General features: G+C 39.9%; 2 protein-coding genes across 2 annotated transcripts; both read right to left on the reverse strand.

Annotated features, from left to right (window-relative positions):
- Positions 1–9,492: 9,492 nt before the first annotated feature.
- On the reverse strand, positions 9,493–11,008 carry LOC143429270 (uncharacterized). Its single transcript, XM_076904800.1, has 4 exons — positions 10,934–11,008; positions 10,639–10,762; positions 10,316–10,564; positions 9,493–10,232 (listed from the first exon to the last, which is right to left on the reverse strand). Exons 1-4 carry the CDS (start codon positions 11,006–11,008, stop codon positions 9,493–9,495), a joined length of 1,188 nt encoding a protein of 395 aa, XP_076760915.1.
- A 2,241-nt stretch (positions 11,009–13,249) lies between these two features.
- LOC143429222 (uncharacterized) lies at positions 13,250–16,557 on the reverse strand. The gene is made up of 10 exons (XM_076904729.1): positions 16,492–16,557; positions 16,208–16,424; positions 15,689–15,973; positions 15,311–15,584; positions 14,806–15,007; positions 14,545–14,729; positions 14,265–14,460; positions 13,963–14,181; positions 13,503–13,742; positions 13,250–13,395 (listed from the first exon to the last, which is right to left on the reverse strand). The coding sequence occupies exons 1-10, from the start codon at positions 16,538–16,540 to the stop codon at positions 13,250–13,252; spliced, it is 2,013 nt and encodes a 670-aa protein (XP_076760844.1). The 5' UTR covers positions 16,541–16,557.
- Between the last annotated feature and the right edge of the window lie 2,115 nt (positions 16,558–18,672).

Raw genomic sequence — 18,672 nt, forward strand, 5'->3', positions numbered from 1 at the left:
AAAAATATAAAGTACGCAAGCAGATAAAACAGAACCAGGCGGTATCGGCGCCGTTTCGATCGCTACAGCTATCAAAGTTCACGTAGCGTTCGCTATTTTTCTTCCTCCCGATAAACTAGCTCGTTCGTCGATAATGAGCAAAAATTTCAGACAGAAATCTTGGCGATAGAGGGACAAGACTTCGCCGCGGATAAATTGTACAAACAAAGTCTGTTCGACTGGTAGATAACTCGAAGAAACTTGAATGACAATACGATGATTCGTAAAAAGGGGCGATGAACATATCGGAAATGAAGATACGTTTGATTCGAATAATTCCCGCGTCCCGGGGATCTTGTCTCGGTTTCGGTAATCCGAGTGTTACTAGGTTTTGCGAGTCTTTCCTCACGTTTCATAATATCCGCGTTTGTCTGCTTACAATAGCGATATATTTAAAACGAGATTCCAAGAAACGTGTAAACGACGTTTTTCTTCTTTTTGTGCGTGTTAATGTTGCTTTTGATGCGATTTACAGTTGAGGAGGCAGATGAAAATTTGAAATTGGAAGGGTTCTTTACGAGTTTCAAGGAATAGAGAAGATTAAGAAATTTGAAATTATAAGATCCAAGATTTACATTCGAGATTCGTACTCGAGAAATTAGAAATGAAGGAATTTTGAGTTTGAAGAGTGAAGCGTTCGGGAGTTAGTAAGAATCGAGGAATTGAAAAGTTTGTTAAAAGAGTTATGGCAATATTCACTGCGCCGCGCAAATACTCGTTATCTTAATTATACCCTCGCCAACTAGCGGGCAGGAAGGAATTTACAACATTATTTGCGCATCGAACACGGTCCGCGATAAACAAAAGAACCGTGGCAATTTTTGTCGCGCGATCTCGCAACTTTTATCGTGCAAGCGAATTGAAGAAATCGCTAGCTGGTCGATTATACAATTCCCCCCGATTATCGTCAATTACGCGACGTAATGCGCTCGAAGCTCGTTCTCCGTTCGTTTCTACGACATTACGAGCTACTTTTTTGCAAGTAATTTCCATGGGTCGGAGAGAATTTGCTTTTGCAATAATAACGTGTTATCGCGCCTGTCTTGCATTTTAAAACTTTACGACCAAGTCGAAGTAACACAGACTACGCTCGCCGTCACGAGAGTTGGAAGAATGCCTTCGATGACACGTACGAAATTGCAATTTTACGTGCTCGCGAGTCAATTTCTTATCAGACAACTGTTACAACAATGGCCGCCTCGAATTACTTTCCACGGATTTGATCGACACGGTTCTACAGTTGGCTCGAGTTACAGCTGTTAAAAATGTTCCATGGCGTCAGCGATCAAGTGCTTTTAATTGCTTCGCGAGGCTATTAAGCGCGCATTAAAAACGGAGTCCGAAGTTCCCTCAATAATCGGTGCTTCACTTTTTACTACTACTTCTTCAGCCTCTCTGCAATTGTCATCATCGACGTCCCAGCAATAACGAATCTTCCGTATTCTCGTGCGCATTACCTTCACGGTAATACAGTATAAATAAAACTCAACCAAACTACGACACTCTTTTCAAACGCGTTTATTACACGTCATCTATACTTTTCACGCGAGTATCACTTCCTCTTGATTCAACCTCCGATGAGAATCGAACGCAACCAAAACGCGATGTCAGCTTCGTTGTCACCACCATTGTCGAATGTTACGATTTACTCACTTGTGGGCGATCGGCTGTCCTCACGGGGGTGTCCGGCACGTGAGTCACCAGAAGACGATGGCGGTGGAGAGCTTTCACGGGGGCGAAAGAGGATGAAAGTTCGGTTGCCGCGAGGCGCAAACGAAATTCCGCTTAGGTCCAGCGCAAGTGGTCCGTTCGCAATAGGAGATGGTCAGAAACTGTGCCAAGAACAGTACACGCCGCCGCGGTAGACCGCGAAGCAGTTGATACACCTACGATGCGTATATCTACACCGGTGGCTAACCAACACTGAGCAACCGATCGGCTCCTCTCTACTTCGCGAACCGATCGCCGACCGATCGCCGCCACGGCCAGTTTTTCTTTCGATGGAAATGACAAACGAGTCGCAACCAGCCGGCGGAAGAAATCGCGAGCTTGGGATCGCGGATACGCGTGCCGGTGGATCGATCGGTTCTTCGATAGGGCGCGAAGTCGATGGCGAGGATAGCGGCGGTGAAAACGAGCCACTTTTTGGAAACGAGAAACGTTTTCGCGAGTATATACGTCGATAGTATAAAAATTATACACGTTTATAGATCTGAATGTTGAAGAATTTAGAAACTGCAAGATTTTGAAAGATATTGGTAATAATTTGAATAGAAGGAGAATGTAGAAAATCAGATGGCGTTCCTTAATTGAGGGATTAAACGGTCATTAAAAAAAGTGCAGGGGGCAGACAGGAACTGTATTTAATTAAGCTGGTTGTATTAAGCTCGTTGAGGGGCACGGTGCAGCCATAGCGGGATAAGAGGTCAACCGAATTGAACGGACCTCGTATAGGAGGTCGTCTGAGTTAAATCAATATTCAGAATAGTAAAGCTTGAATCTGTCTTAATTTTAACAGCCTTTAAGTTCGCCTTCGAAACCTCGCCAATATGTGTGCGCGCGAAATATTTGTACAAATTCTTCTTTTAAATACGTTTTCTTATTCGTCGTAAATAAAATATGTTTGAAGCATCGTGGAAGTTGAACATGCAACCACTTACAAAATAAAAGATACAGGTATAAGGTAATCGATATAGATATAATTTAAGAAACGAAATAAATAAAATGTATGCGACAGACGTTCCGTTTCCTAAAAGTGATGAACATACAATATTTTGTTTAAAATCGAATGTGTTCGAACGAAAAAAAAAGGAGAAAACTGATACCCTTTTCAAACGACATCAATTTCGTAATATCGCTCGTGGTAATCGGTTTCGTGGAAGAAGAGAACGAAGAAACGTGTTCCAACAGTGGTTCGCCACAGAAAACAAAAAAATATGTGTTGTAAATAAAAGAAAAATTATTTATCAAGCTGAAATCCACCATTCGATAAAATACGCAAAAATGAATATACGAAAAGTAACAAGGAAATGAAAATGCGAATTTCATTCAACTGTCTGTGATCGATTCGTTCGAAGCGATCGCGAACTCCTCCATAGAAGATTCGTTTAGATCCCCTATTGGCGTGGCTTTCTGTGACCCTTCAGAAGCTCTTGTGAACGTAGAATCGAAGCTGTCCGAAGTTAAAAGAATCTCAGGCGAATTCGAAGATTGCTTCTGTTCCGTGGTTTCTTCTTCGGTAACTTCTTCGACACGTTGTTTCAAGAAGACACCTTCATCAGGTCTACCCATTCGATCACCTCCAGACTCTTCTTTTTCAATTTTAAACGTAGAATTCAGTTCTCTGCTATCGCCGTCCATTTCTACTTTCGCTTGAAGAAGAGAAAAGCCATCGAGCAAGTTCATTTCATTGTCACGTATTGGTAAAGACTTGGATGAACTAGAATCTTCGTCTTTGTATCGAAAAGTCTTGATTTCTTCTTCAGCTAAGTGTAATTCTAACAGTTTTTGTTTCTCTGTGTCAGAAATTAATGGACGTCCATCGGCAGCATCCTCGTGAGATCGATGCCCGATGATCGATTGATCGTTGTTACTCATTGAGCTTTTAATTGGAGAAGAAGATTGCAATTGTAAATCTGGGTCCATTCGAAAGCTTTCAGAAACAATTCCTTCGTTTCCCTTTTGCAATTCGATATTGGATGGATTTTGTTTCTTGAAATTAGCTTCATCGGACATGAAAAACGAAATGCTGTCGCCGGTCTCTGAAATTCGATCGTTCAAATACATTTCCCCGAATTTATTTTCGAGTTCTTTCAAAATATCATCGAACTCGGTGTGCGCAGTGCTTGAACTCGTTGTATCCATAGTTGAATCAAGATTTAGCGATCGGTATTCACTGAAATGAGGATTAACAATCGAAATTTCGAATGAATCGTTTTCTTCCGCTTCGGTTTCTTCTTTTTCTTCCTCGATTTTTTGGACGAGTGTCAAATTCTCGAGGAGCGTGGACGTTGACGTCGGCACTGTGTGAACTTCGAAGGGCCTCAGGTTTGACGTGGACGTTGAAACCTCTTTGGAAGAAAATATTTTTCGATAAAAATATCGAATGTAGAAGAAGAAAGCGACTAGCCAAAAGGTAATGATGATCGTTAACGTCATCTCTTCTTTGGATTCCATACTTTTCTTCCCTTCCTCGACGTCAAGGGAATCAGACTCTTTACTTTTCAATATTTCTTGGTGGCTTGAAACTTCGACTTGTTCCTTCCCTTCAATTTCAGTGTTTTCTTCGGTGGTTAAGCGTGCATCTTCTTCAGCTTTACCATTCTCATATATTTCTCTATCCTCTTCATACTTGAAGCTGGTTTCTTCTATTTCTTCATTGTTTCCAGTATTAACGACTTCTCTGCTACTAATGCTTTTCATCCCTTGGATTTTATCCTCTCCTTCAACCTCTCTCAGTAAATCGTACGTTTTATTTAATATTACTTCCGACGAGTGGGTTTCGCAATCTTCTACCAATTCCGAAGGAATTACCGTGTACCTTCTCGAACTACTCGCAATACTCGTAAAAAGACCGTCGCTTGTGGATGCCTCGTCTAAATATATAGCTATTATTTCTTCATTTGAACTATTTGCGATTACGTCGTATTCGTTGATATTCGAAAGTTGATTCGAAGAGAATACCGTTGCCATCATCGGTTGCCGGACATTTCGTAAATGTCTGAAGTGCATAGTTTTTTTCATTACTTCATTGTATTTATTCGGAATACATTCGTCTACGATCGTTTCTGTACTATCCTCATTTTCTTCATTATTATCATCAGCTAGAGAAAACAAGTTTATTTTACTAGGTTCTGCTTGATTAAACGTTACATCCAAGTCTTGAGACTCTTCGTTGGATTCAAACCAAGGATTCGCTATCAAGTCTGTCCACTTGATTAGAATAGGAAATCTGATATCCGTGAAAATATCTTCTTTAATAAGGTTTAGTAGGGTATCATTTATTATCGGTTGCTCGTCCATCTCTTCGCACCCTTCTTCAATTTCTTCCTCGACCTGGTCAATCTCATCTTCAACATCGTTGAACGGATCTCGAAGAACCTCGAATCGAAGACCGGACACGTTGCTTAAGTTAAGTCCACGAACGTTCAGGTTCTCCAAAATTCTATTCATGGTTGATAAAAGATCGGATATACCAAACTCGTTCGCGTCCGGATGTTCAATCTCGTTCACTTCAAAGTTGAAGAGCAAGCCTTCGTGGTCCACGTTGGCGATGTACAGATCGCAACGGCCATCTTCTTGGCCATTCTCACCCATGTTCTGGATTTGACGAATGGCGGCATGGATAGCCTGCTCGAAATCGTTCTCACCGCGGGACACAGGCGGAAGTTGTTCCATGGATACGTTCACCGTTTCTGCGCCTGGTTCAAATATAAACTCGTCCGTTGCCGATGCCGCGTGTCTGTTGTTCAGAACGTCGTCCATTGCCAGGATTTCTCCAGGTAAATCGAAGGTGGCGTCCGTGGGCCCGTAACAGAACGCGTTGTGGAGCATCGTGATGGTATCCTCGTCCACGATGTTCCCTCCTAAGGCACTTGAGTTGCTTAAAATAACATCGTTGCTGATGTAGTTCAGACTCATATTTCTAATCAAACTTGCAATATTCGCAATCGGTCTCGTCAGAACGCGATCGGATTCATGCTCTACCAGTTCGAGGCTCTGACTTCTAGTTTCTACGATTTCTAATTGGCTTTCAGTTGACTCTTCGAAGTGAATGGACTCCGAGGAAAGGATTTTTGGTTCCCTAATTTCTTCTGTTTCGTAGCCCTCGATTTCCGTTGCAAATTCCATTTGATGGTCTTCGACCTTTGGAATCATTTCGAAGCAGGGTAGCAGTGTTTCAAATTTATCCTTGCCTTCAACGTCTGTTGTTGTTTCGACTTCTGATATTCCTTCATTTTCGCTATTATCAGCCTCTACTTCCACTACCGTTACAGTCTCCGTTCTATGGTCCCCGATATTAAGATTTGCCACCGTTTGGACTTGATTCACATTCGTCGCGTCAGCTATTAGAGATAAAAGAAGGAAATAAAACATTAGATTACCATTGAAATTAATCGAAATTATTGTAAACGTTATTCAACAACTCTCACCTCGCATTACGATCGGCAGTATCTCATCCCCTTGATCAATAGTGGTAGAGGAACATGACGAAGCAACGTCTTGGGTCGCAGTAGACTCGATCGTCCTCAGCAAATCTCCGTTTTGTATTTTAAGACACATACCATCCAAAGAAGTCGATGGCACCTCTTCGTAATCATTCTTGACGAACGACTCGGCGATGATCGTGCGATCTTCGCGAGAATCAACATGAACAGATTCATCCTTAGAAAACAGTTCAGGTATCGCTAGTTGATCCCTGACATCCTCTTTGGCTGGTGTCCGCTCCAATTCACGACCCGTTTGTGTACCCTCCAACTTCTTTATAGAAACGATCGAGACGTTCTCTTCGTCAACCAGCTTCTTAGGCTTGCTGTACTTCGTGTATGGTTTTCTGGTATCCGTTTCAGCAGTCTGTCTGCCTTTCTTCGCGTCTTGCTTCGCTGGACCACCGTGCAGCCTATCGAAGTTCTCCAACAGTTTGTCGGTAACTTTGTTGACCTTGGACAACTTGGAGCAGCTGATGTATCTTTCAGTCGAAACGCTACCGAATTTCCCACCTGTACCAAGTACTTTGCTATCTCTAGCAGCAATAGTCGGCACCAGTTCCGTTTCCGTAGTTGCATCCGTGGACCTGTTTTCTTTGTCCAAGCAGTCATCGTACATGGACTCTGCACTCTGAGAGACGCCTTTCTTAATACGGCCAGAGGCATTCTTTCTCGAATAATTGTACCGATTTCTGGAACTCTCAGACGTTAGCTCCCCAGAATTTCTCTTCGTATGCAATTTCTTCTTGGACTCCAATACCTTCTTGTCTTCCAACAGAGTGATCTCATTGTAAGCTTTCAAGGCCCTCAATTCTCGAGCTTCCTGTTCCTCCAGCGTCTCCTCCATTCTACTCTTCCGCTTAAATTGGTTCGAGTTCTGCACTGATTGTCCGTCTGCCGGTCCTTTGGTCGTTTCTAAAAGTCTCTTGTACGACGACGCTTTCTTCGACTTAGCATCAGGTAGACTATTCTGAGCAAAGGCTTCGGTTTTCATCTTCTTAGGGTACGCAGGTGGTTTCTTTCGATAGACCAATGAGTCGAACATCGATGTGCGTACCACTCGTGATAGGGGAATCGTTCCAAAGCTTTGTATTTCACATTTTCCTTCGCATCTACGAGCGTCTTCTTCTCCAGTGTGCCTCCGTTTGGAGACGATCGAACGTTTGCTCTCTGTCCGTGTCATTTTGCACTCGCAGACGCTTCTGTTCGACGACGATTTCGCCAATTTGTACGGTTTTCTTTGACGATCGTTAGATCTGTTTGGTGTCTGACGCGCGGAAAGCTTGCTGCGATCTTTCAAAGCCGAATTTCGAAGTTCAGTTTTGCTTGCTGGAGAGACGTTCCGGGATCGATCACTCATATATTTGCGCTTGAAGAACATCTTGCGTTTGAGGCTGGTGCTGGAGCTCCTTTGGTGAACTTCGTTGCTGGTTTGCGTGGAGGCGTTGAGCATTAGATTCGAGCTACTGGACTTAGGAATCTTGCTTGGCAGACGAGAGGCGTCGTCGAGGAATCGTTTGTCCCTTGGTTGCATTATTCTGGAAACAAGTGGCTCGTAGTTGAGTTTCGAAGACGAGGGTGGAAATGAGATTTTGTATCTGGACAAAGTAATCAGAATCGTAATCACACGTATCAATAAAAAGTATAAACATAATATTATCGAAAATTACAATTTTATTAGTTGCAACTTGTTCAATAATTATTGATGGATTCTGATATATCGCTAACAAATTGATGCAATTAAGTTTCACCTGTTGATTTCCTCGAGATCGTTAGCCTGAGAAATATCGATAGAATCTTGTACCGTTGATCGATTCCCACGATCGTCTTGTTTCTTTGCGAAAGCGGCGGGTACCAACATTTCTTGTCCTGGTTGTCCAGGGAATATACTCCACTCCTTCTTGTTCAATTGCTGCAGTACGCACTGCAACTCGGTATTGTTGGCGAAGTCCTTTTCGTAACAGCCGTCAAAAACCTTCATGGAGTCTTTGTAGAACTTTTGAATATTCGTATCGCCAAAGGAATACTCTGGTAGATCTGCATTCGTTGGATTCTTTTTAGCATCCTGTCTTCGAGGACTCAAGTGGAGCCTCTGTGTGGAACCGCCACCTGAGGAAACGTGAAATTATATTCCTTTCTGTATCACATTAAAAATTAAAGCCATGTAGACGCTTGAGAATAATGTACCAGTACCGACAACAGACAGAGAGACCATATTCGGCATTTCATTCTCGATCTTCAGCTTCAGCTTATCTTCTTCAATATCGATCGTCTTCAAAGCTCTCAAATTCACCAATGTGTTCTTCGCCACATGCAAATCCTTCACTTTCGAGAAGACATTTGCTTCCTTGTCGGATATCTTGAGAACAGCCTGGGCTGCTTTATCTTCTACCGTAAAACCGCTCGACCTCTGTTCCTTCCTCTTAATATTTCTCAATATTAAGAGGTCATTCTTTAGCAATTTTTCTATCAAAGGTGAACTGTTACCTTCTCCAAGCTTTATCTTTTCATTGGCATCATCGAAATTATCTGTATTCTGTTGAATGGATATGCTATTCGAATTGCTATTGTCTATCGTCTCTTTACTAGGACTTCCTTTGGGCGTGGAAGTCGTCATCGTGGCATTTTTGGGCAAACGACACTTCGCAACATTTTCTTTAAACGGATACTCGTCCACGGCGCAGCTGCAATTGAAGAGGGCTTGCAGCTTTACGGGACTGGAGCTCTTTTCCACGCACCGTCTGGTCTCCCCAGAACAGTGTAACTTGTTCTCGTCTGGTTTCCTTGAAAATGAGCCGCAATCTTTGACGTCTGTTGTCCAGTGACTCGACGGGTACCGTTTTATTCCCCTATCTGTTCTGTTCGTCTCTGCATCGTTGGTCTCATCTCTCGCCGCAGTCGGTGAACGCTGCTCGGAAGACGCGTCTGCCTCTTCCATAGGAATTGAGACGGGATCGTTCTTGAAGTCCCGTGGATTTTCGATAGAGACATTTTTTATCGAAGATGAATCGTTCTGGTTTAACGAACTATAAGCTTCGCTATCTGTAATCTGAATGATACCAAAGTGAATGATACTGAAGTTTCATAAATGATACAGATTATTTCAATGATCCTGTTATAAAAAATGGTCTCAATTAACGTCAATCAGAACCATTTATATGACTTCTTGATTAAATAACATCGTCTTTAAGTTCGAGTATCGATGCAACAAAATCATTGAGACAGCATGTACCAATTTATATACTAATTATTTACTAAAGCCAATAAACACATTAGAGATGGCACCTACAGAACTAGGATTATTATCTTCGTTACTCGTAGTGTCATTTATCGCAATTTCATCCGTAGTTTGGCTATTTGGAATATCATCTTTGGGAATTTCATTCCTTGAAACTTCATCCTCGGTAGCTTCATCCACCGGAATTTCTTGCTTTTCCTCCTCGGTAATTTCACCCTCCGTGTCTTTCCTCTCCGACACTTTGTCCTCATCCGTGCTCCAAGTCTGCGTTACATCCAACTCAGTTTTAGCGAAGGAAAAGTATCGAGATGTGTGCGTTACATCCAAGTCCGTTTTAGCGAAGGAAAAGTATCGAGATGTGTCGATTGCGTTCATGTAGAATAGTTCGTCTTTCTCCTCCGTCAGTTTTCTGTATAATTCCCTTTCCTTGATCCTGGTTCGCGCGTCCTGGACATCCTGCTCGGTCAGCCCGAGGATTCTCATCGTTTTCTGGGCTGGCGTTAATTGAGGATCGTCAATGACCCGCGAGATTGTGTCGTTCGACTCGTAGCTCGACTCGTAGCTCTCGCAGGATATCAGAGTCATCAGCGACCGCGTCCTGTACTTCGAGTCGGCCATTTTCATGCACAAACGGGTAACCATTAGGTTCGAGTCGCTCTTCAAGCTTCGTTTCAGCTTCCGCAATTTCTCCGCGCGATGCAGCTCCCAAAACAGGCAGGAGTTCGAGTACCAATTGTAGCTGGCGAATACTGAAGGAGTGGCTCGTTGAAATTCTTGGAAGTTTAATGAAAATCAGATCGAAACGCTGTTAAGATTAATAATGATTACTTACGTAATGGGACCACCTTGACGACAACGAATTCTAAGAAAATGGGCAAGGAAAATCTCTTGTCGTACCAGAATAGAAGACTAACTGCTATGACGATCACCTCTAGAACGATGTCTTTAAAAATGCTGAGGATCAACCAGGGTAACAACAAGTTTGGCCGGCTCCATGTTAATATCGGATAAATGTTCGCCGCATAACTAATCGTGTAAACGTGAGCGATTACGATCCGCGTAATTACGATCCATGAGAGAACTGCAAGAATGTCAGGCAAACGATCAACCATTAATAACACGTATATTTATTTTTATTCCTGTCAGTACTCTAACTTGTTTTAATCGTATCTTCGCCAACGACGTCGAGTATAAGGGTCCCCTGCGATAAGGACAAGTTCCAAATTTGTTCGAGTTTATTCGCCCATTTAATGGAACTCCAGTCCAGAGTGCTATTAACCTTCGCAAAATACGCTCTTAGGAAAGATATTCTCTACTTTTTAATAAAATCACCGCGCGCGATCCATAGTGGAAAGGTTATGAAGGTTAGACGGCGTAGGAAGCGAGACAAAGGGAACAAGAAACATTAGGAAAGGTACGTCGATGGTAAAGTCGGATAGAAGGTTCTCACCAAGCCTAGAAGGTTCATTATTAATCGTTCGGTTCGAAAGGAGAGACCAAAGAGACGTCCGAGGGAGTTAAGCATCGGGAACGCGATGGAACCGTCGAGGAACCCGGGGGGCCAGCGAATCGTCGATCCCACGGGAGCCGATCATCGTCGACTCGGTCCACCGATTGAAGATTTCTCGATCACCAATACCTCACCTCTGAGGATTACTCTTGAGAATTTTTCGCGGGGCTTCCGTTCGTTGAACGCCACGTTAATTTTTGTCACGCGTTTCGCCAAATCACCTCGAAGTAAAACAATTGATGAACTCAAAAAGTTGACAAATGAGCGGGAAGATGGTATACAGGGTGATTTACTACTCGTGTGACTTTTTAAAGCTGATACTACACCTCAAAAGCAACAAGAAAGTTCATATAAATCTAGGTCCGATTTGCAGAATTGGCAGAGGAAATTGGGATTTTTTTTTTAGAGAAACAGCAGTTTTACTCATATTATCGATTGTATCTTCCAAGCTGTAAATCCAACAAGAAAATAACAAATAATACTGAAAACAGCAATGGATTTGCTATTATAATAGTCTCTATTTTATCCTGAAACTTGAAAACAGATGGAGTAATAAAGGCTTAAACTTGTCGCAGGAGGCAAAGTTTGTAAATTACAAAAACTTTGATCTCCTATTTAGGTAATGGTTTTTAGACGTGGAGAGCAGCAAATTTCACAAGTACTTATTTATTCATTAAGCTTTCTGATGATATAATCAGTTTTTTTATTCCGCCACACGAAAGTAAAGAAATTTTGTGTGAAATGGTGAAAACTGCAGGTGAACAGTATGTGCGTTCATAGCACTCAAAGGGTTCATTTCATTTTTAATCCTAAACGCAGAAGAAAATTTTTAACGACAAACTTTACTAAATGAAAATAGAGGGTGCTGCAACACCGCAGTGTCCGTATGTGAGCCATTCCTCTCACTCAACAGACCCAATACTCTCTGCACCCCGGCCCAAGCCAGAGATTTCCTCGCCCCTATACAGCTCTCTTCAGTGACAGGTATGTTTTCTTAAGTGTAATATTTCTGACCATGGCCATTTTCTTTGTTTGCCAAAACCGCTGAAAAAATCATCTTTTTCTGTCGAAATATGGACTTCCCAGTTCCAGCTTCCTGCTGTCCCGTCCCAGTATGCACGCCTACAAGAAGTTACATCAAACACTTCGCTCCTCACCCCTGTGCGGCTCTAACGAAAATTCTCTGTCATTTTTGCAAATCGGACCTTGGTTTATGTGAACTTTTTTGTTGCTTCTCAGGTGTAGTATCAGCTGTAAAAATTTCTCACACCAGTAGTGAATCACCCTGTATATCGATTGGCTTCCTGACTTTGTTTCCGCTTCTCTTTCTTTTTCTCTGCTGCTCTGTCTCAACTTAGTTACAGAATTTTAGAGTACTGCTGATTAAATAAAGAAATTCCTTAATTTTAAAAAGAGTGAGGTAAATTATAACTCCCGCTTTAGAGATAAGAGAGAGAAAGATGCTATAAGAAAGAGTGAAACAGATGCTATAAGAAAGAGTGAGACAGATAATGATGACCCTCCTCGTGAACCTCTGACGCCATCTTTATGAAAAGTGCTCAAACTGGTCGCATTTAATTATTGACAGTGAAGTAAACTACTGAATAATTTCTAGCGCCTACTTGACTTTTCTTAAACGGGACTTAATCCTACGAGTCTCTCATAGTTTTCGAGATACCTTCAAAAAATAAGGCTAACGCATTTCTGTTTCTGTTACGTACATTTCTCTCTTTAGCAATCGTATCACGTATCGGACAATTATCGATGGGAAGTGGAGAGAAGTTACAGTTAAAGAAAGAAATGCAGTTATGCATGGCGCACTGCGTCCTTTATTCGCTCTATTTGAGCGAAATTTTGACCTACAGCATTATGAACTCTTTAAAAGTAGTTACTGTTCGCAGGAGGAAAGAACGGTTCCTCTCAGAGAGATCATTAATTTTTTTACGATGCTACTCGAACAAGTGTGACGATTCTCCAGAATTTTTCTCTTCGCGAAATAGAGATACCAATATTTTTCACGGTTATTGGCAAGCGGTAATCCAAGAAATTGTTTCATTGAACGATATATATTATATATTGAAACACCACTTTGCTTACATTAATTTAAGAAACATTGCATCTCTTTATTGAAATACTTAAATTGAAATATATCTATTCCAACGCAATATAATTACCTAGTAATAAACTACTTGAAGGATAAAGGTAAGGTAAAGAAGTTGACAATTATTTACCATTTTCTTTATTCGCGAAATATTCTCAGACTTTGATTTTTGGCTTGAAGTTACCGCATCTTGGGAAATTCTCAGGCGCCTTCGGAAAATCAGTTATCTCTCCAACTTGAAAAGTAAGTTCCATGCCACCCATTACATGGAAAAGTTCATGGCAATGGAATATCCAAAAACCTTGGAAACAAAATATCTCCTTTACTTCCATCCTTTATTCAATTATTTACGCACGAAAAATGAGACCTTCTTGCAATCTCTGTAAATCAAAATAAAAAGCTACCAACCTGGGTTATCTGCGTAGAATCTGAAAATTGTGTATCCGTTATTCGGTATAGGAATGGTATCTTTTCCCGGAGGAGAAATTAAATTCCTTTTCAATAGGTTTCTCTCGTCCAGGTATTTGAAATACTCCGTTGTCAATTGCCTGCTCCCTTTTCCCATAGGCCCAAACGGTTGACCCATACCCACGACATGGAACGCGAATCCATGTAAGTGGAAGGGATGCCGAAGCATAGACACACCAACTGCAATTATAAAACAAATATGTTCAATTCGTTAAAAAAGAAAATTATTAAGATATGAAACAGGAATCGTAAGTATCAACGAAGAACGAAGAACAATGAAAATATTACAGAAAATTGCTTGATGGCCTTCAGAAAAAGAAGCAAACGAATTATAAATACACATTTGTGTCGAATAATTCATTAATTTGATTAATATCCAATCCATATTAGTCATGCTTACACTCGTCGATCAGGGCCACCTCCACGACAGCGTTCAATGGAATTTTAATTACGTGAATGCACGGACACACACTTCTTGAATTGCACTTGGATGGTAAATTATCTGCGTTGCAAATATCACCCGCAGGAATGTCTTCCAATTGTGTAAGTGGCGGACACGGCGGCGACACTGAACTTATGTTGTTCATCCACATGATCACCGTTTTCTTTGGCGATGGAACTATTGAATTCCAATAAGAGCAATTAATTTTTAAAGCACGCTTGGTAAAGAAGAAACCAGACGCTATTTACACCTATTCTTACCCAGAAAGTTGTTGTACGTGTTAGGTGTGAAAATCTCTTCGTCTTCATAATTGTGCACGCCTATAGGAAAGACCAGTTTCACATCCGGTTCCGCCTTCAGGATATTTGGATTGACTGGCACAGCTTGAGTTACTTCGCTAATGCAAGCTTGACCGGAAGCTGAGTTAAAGCAACCATTTCCTGCTACGTCCAGTGTCTACAATTGTATCAGGTACCAATTTGCAAGCACAGAGTTTCTCATATTTATTAAATATTAAATGAAGACAGAGAAATGGCTTACAACTTTGGAAGGAAGCGGGTTATCGTAGGTAGGTTCTTTGGTTTTTGGCGTTCTAGCTGCATTTTCGTATTGTAATACAGCTAATTGTTGGACACCATTATCCACACACTCGTCCAAACCGCGAACTTGTATCCAGAAGGCGCCTGATTCCTGATTAGTCGTAACTATGAAATCATAACGCTCCCCTAGAAAAAAAAATTGTAAATCACGTGAATCATATGAATTAAACAATACTGCTTAAGATCGTCATTGATATCGTACCAGCTAGGGAAATTATGGAGTCGACTACGACAGGTTTTATAGGTTGACCATCGGTCGCAATGACGGTGAGTTTGTGACCTTCGATGATGAATTGACCGGGGCAAACAGTACACATGGAGTTAATTAGACGGAAACGATAACGTTTGTTTGCTTCCACAGTAATTACCTCTGCGGAAATATTTGCCGTAGCACCAGTGCGATCCTGTAACATATAACATTAAAATAAATTAATATATGAAACTAGTGTAGTATCGAAGTTTGGAATGTGAGGCAGAATATATTGTAATGTGTGAATGATTTCATTATGTGTGACTTAGTATACGTAGAAACTTAATATGCGTGAAAGCTTATCAATTTCTACAATAGTGATGGTATTCTCGATCATATTCTTAAATGTTCTGACGAAGCACAACAAAGTTGTGCGTATATTTACAATGTAGGATACAATTTTTATATTAATTCGTGATTGAAGAAGGATAAATGAAAAATAAGAGGACGTACTCACCACGTATCTTCCTTTTCCATTGATCAAGATATTCTCAGCGTGCTGCTGAATGAGGCCAGCCCTGCGACCCGGAAGTCTGCTTGTAGACTCTTCGCGAAACCAATCGTTTATGAATATCACATGATTTGCTAGATCAAAATCGTAAAGGTGCGAATGGGGGTCGTGTTCAGGTGGATCTCGGACGATGAAACTGCCAAAAATACCGTCCAATTTGTGCAACGCTGTATGAGCGTGCCACAAGTGAGTGCCGCTGTTGTCAGCGTGAAATTGGTACCTACGGGAACAAAAATCCACTAATTTATTTTGAATTCAAGCTTCATTCGGATACGATCAGTATTTTTTAAATTATTTCGTCGTATTCGGACAAGTTAAAGTTACCTGAAGGTATTGTGCATTAGAATCGGACACTGGGTCAAATGCGGGACTCCGTCTTGATGCGGAGAACCTTTCTGGAATATTCCATGCCAATGAATCGTGATGGAATCAGAGGGTAATTGATTCACAACGTCCACCACGATGTAATCTCCTTTGCAAACTTGTATGGTTGGCCCTGGTATCATTCTGTTCACTGTCAGGGCCATCCTCTGTATTCCATCCCCCGGAACGCATTGGCAATTGGGGCACAAAGTGTTCGTTATGTTAGGCATGCACAAGTTACATGCTCTGAAAGTAACAAATCGTTTTGACATTAAAAATTCTTAGAAGCAAAATCAAAAGATAAATTAGCGGAAATTTAGAGGAACAACTTTTATAATTGTGGCTGCGAAAATTGCGGACGTCGAAGTTGCAAACGATACTAATTCAAACGAAGGTAAGTTAATAAATCTTCTAAATCAACTCTTCGCAAATAATAAATCGATCAGATTTTCAGATTGCAATCGTTGAAGTTTTACTCACTTGCCATTAATTGGGTAGCGTTCAATCACGAACTTGTAATAACACGTCTTTCTTCTTCCGACTTGACACGTACGAGCGCACTCAAGAGAGTTTGACAGAGTGGCATCATTTTGGAGTTCATCATTCAGACAGCTTGCGTGATCAATGGCTGTCATCCCGCTAATTCCGGGCGCGTAACCCGCGATGATATCCTCTTGGGCTGCATTTTGATTTACAGCTACGAGCGAAGAAATTATACAACGATAATCAGTGGTTCTATCCAAAAAGAAAAGAAGAATTCGTACCAATAAGAACGAGGGCGAAGAACGAAAATATTACCCCGATAGTACTCATTATGAATTGCACAACAATAATTGGTTAAGTGCTAAGAGTTTAAAATGTACCTATCTTATATATTCTAAAAGAGGGGAAGAGAGATGGAGAGCACTTGTATTCTTCCTTCGACGGAATTCGTTTCAGATTAATTTGGTGATAAAATTAATCTCCTTTTAGTATGACACTTATTTTCATTTTCTTTTGATCTAAGATATCGTTTCTACCATGTCATAACAGGTTGATTAGGCGCACGATGGAATGATACTTCATCTCAAATTAGCAAGTCAATAGACTTTCCTGTTTACGTGAAATCTACTAAGGAAAAGTACCAAATTCCTTTTCGCACATAGACAATATTTAAATCAAGCAACTGTAATGTAACGCGTCTTGTCTACCGCACGGTGAAGTAAGAAAACAGTTCTGGAATCCTCCACTTCTCACTTTGATATCATTATTCGGAATAGCAGAATTTTGAAAAGGTGAAGTGAATTACAATATAGATAATATAAATATACAATCAACGTAAAATTATAATTCTTGCGATAAAGCTCTCCCAAAGCAAAGTGAGTTCTTTATTCGTAGTTAGATGAAATATAATTTATGATGATATGAAACTACTAATTTAGCAAACGTATCGCCTATTACTATGGATAAAGCATTTTTCTTATCAGGTGCAAATATTCGATATTAATACGGTTTCTAGTCTTATCGAATTATTTGACAAAAATGCCGTTGATCTTAGATTGTAAATACCTTCCTGTCTTTTCAATATTTGTCGCTTTAGATAACATTAATTGATTATTCGATGTTCGAATTGCATTAGAATGCGGATGTTGATTAAATTCAGTTAATTAACACAGTTTTATAAAAATGTTTTAATTATTGAGCTAACTAAATATAATAATATTTAGAACTTATTACCATGTATGTATTATATCGCAATATACATCGTGCTCATTTGAAAAGGAAGCTTTTTAATTATCAGAATAAACTGTTTAATGTAATTATAATTACACAGTAATAAACTGAAATAAATATAATGTTCATTAATCATTTATGGATAACATTGATATCATGGCATCTCATTTTCTTTGATTTAGACATGATATGAATCAAGTAATAGGAGGAAGTGTATTATCTGTATTGATTTATTATTTAGCGTACAGATATTGTATAAATTCTGTATTCTTAACACTTAAACAATGATTGTTATATAAAATCCATTAAGCCATAATCTAATTCATTTTTAGGTGTTCAATCTATTTTGATAATCTAAATGTAAATTTTAAATAAAATTGGATAATCTTACATCTTTCCAGGATTTCTTTCGTACGTTTATTGAAATCAATACATTTTTGGACGTACTCTCTTGAAAATTTCTTAAAAATAATTATTTCCTTTCTTTCAAAGCAATTTTCGTACTTCAAATGCTCTTTTCGTTCCTCCTCAATTCTGACATTTTACAGTTAGATAAAACGTGTTTGAGTAATTAAATTGTTAAAAAGGTGCGAAAATATAGCTTAGAGAACGTATTATGCTAGTTTGTGATGTAAATTTCTAATGAGATACGGAAAAATGTAAATTGAAATATTCCTTCCATCGACATTTGAATTTTGCCTCGAAAGAAAGAGATTTATTGCAATAATTTCGTTCTTACGACAAGAATTCGTGTATTTCAGTATATAATGTACTGCAATATTCGCACTTAACACCATATAGTTAATATTTCTTCCTTCCTATAGTTTAATTTTGCATCGAAAGAGATTTATTATAATAAATTCCTTTCTACGACAAGAATTCGAGTATTTCAGTACATAATGTAATGCAATATTCACAATTAACATTGTTAGATAATAAAACAATATGTACAGTGAAATATTATATATGTTATACGTATTTTACACGTAGATATATGTTTATATAGGACAGTACAAATTTTTCTGTGCAAAGTATCTAAGACAATGTATACCATAACATAACAGTGCGTACTTTTCTCAGAAAAATATGCGCGAGAATTTTCCTGGAAGTCATATTTTTGAGACGTGTCTTTCGTAGTAGATTTTCAATTAGCTGATTTGTTTACAGTTGAAGCAGATAGCAAAATACCAAGGCCAGAGAATGAAACGTAAAAACGTAGTTAGAAAACTACG

This window comes from Xylocopa sonorina, chromosome 11, assembly GCF_050948175.1.
Source record: "Xylocopa sonorina isolate GNS202 chromosome 11, iyXylSono1_principal, whole genome shotgun sequence".
NCBI classification, from domain to species: Eukaryota; Metazoa; Arthropoda; class Insecta; order Hymenoptera; family Apidae; genus Xylocopa; species Xylocopa sonorina.

Coding starts and splice junctions, on each gene's coding strand:
- LOC143429270 (XM_076904800.1), bottom strand. CDS start 11,008: ATGCTTAACTCCCTCGGACGTCTCTTTGGTCTCTCCTTTCGAACCGAA. Junction 10,763..10,933: donor TAATGAACCTTCTAGGCTTG/GTGAGAACCTTC, acceptor TATTTTGCGAAG/GTTAATAGCACTCTGGACTG. Junction 10,233..10,315: donor CGTCAAGGTGGTCCCATTAC/GTAAGTAATCAT, acceptor CCACTCCTTCAG/TATTCGCCAGCTACAATTGG.
- LOC143429222 (XM_076904729.1), bottom strand. CDS start 16,540: ATGAGTACTATCGGGGTAATATTTTCGTTCTTCGCCCTCGTTCTTATT. Junction 14,461..14,544: donor ACCCGCTTCCTTCCAAAGTT/GTAAGCCATTTC, acceptor ATACAATTGTAG/ACACTGGACGTAGCAGGAAA. Junction 14,182..14,264: donor CACGTACAACAACTTTCTGG/GTAAGAATAGGT, acceptor GGAATTCAATAG/TTCCATCGCCAAAGAAAACG.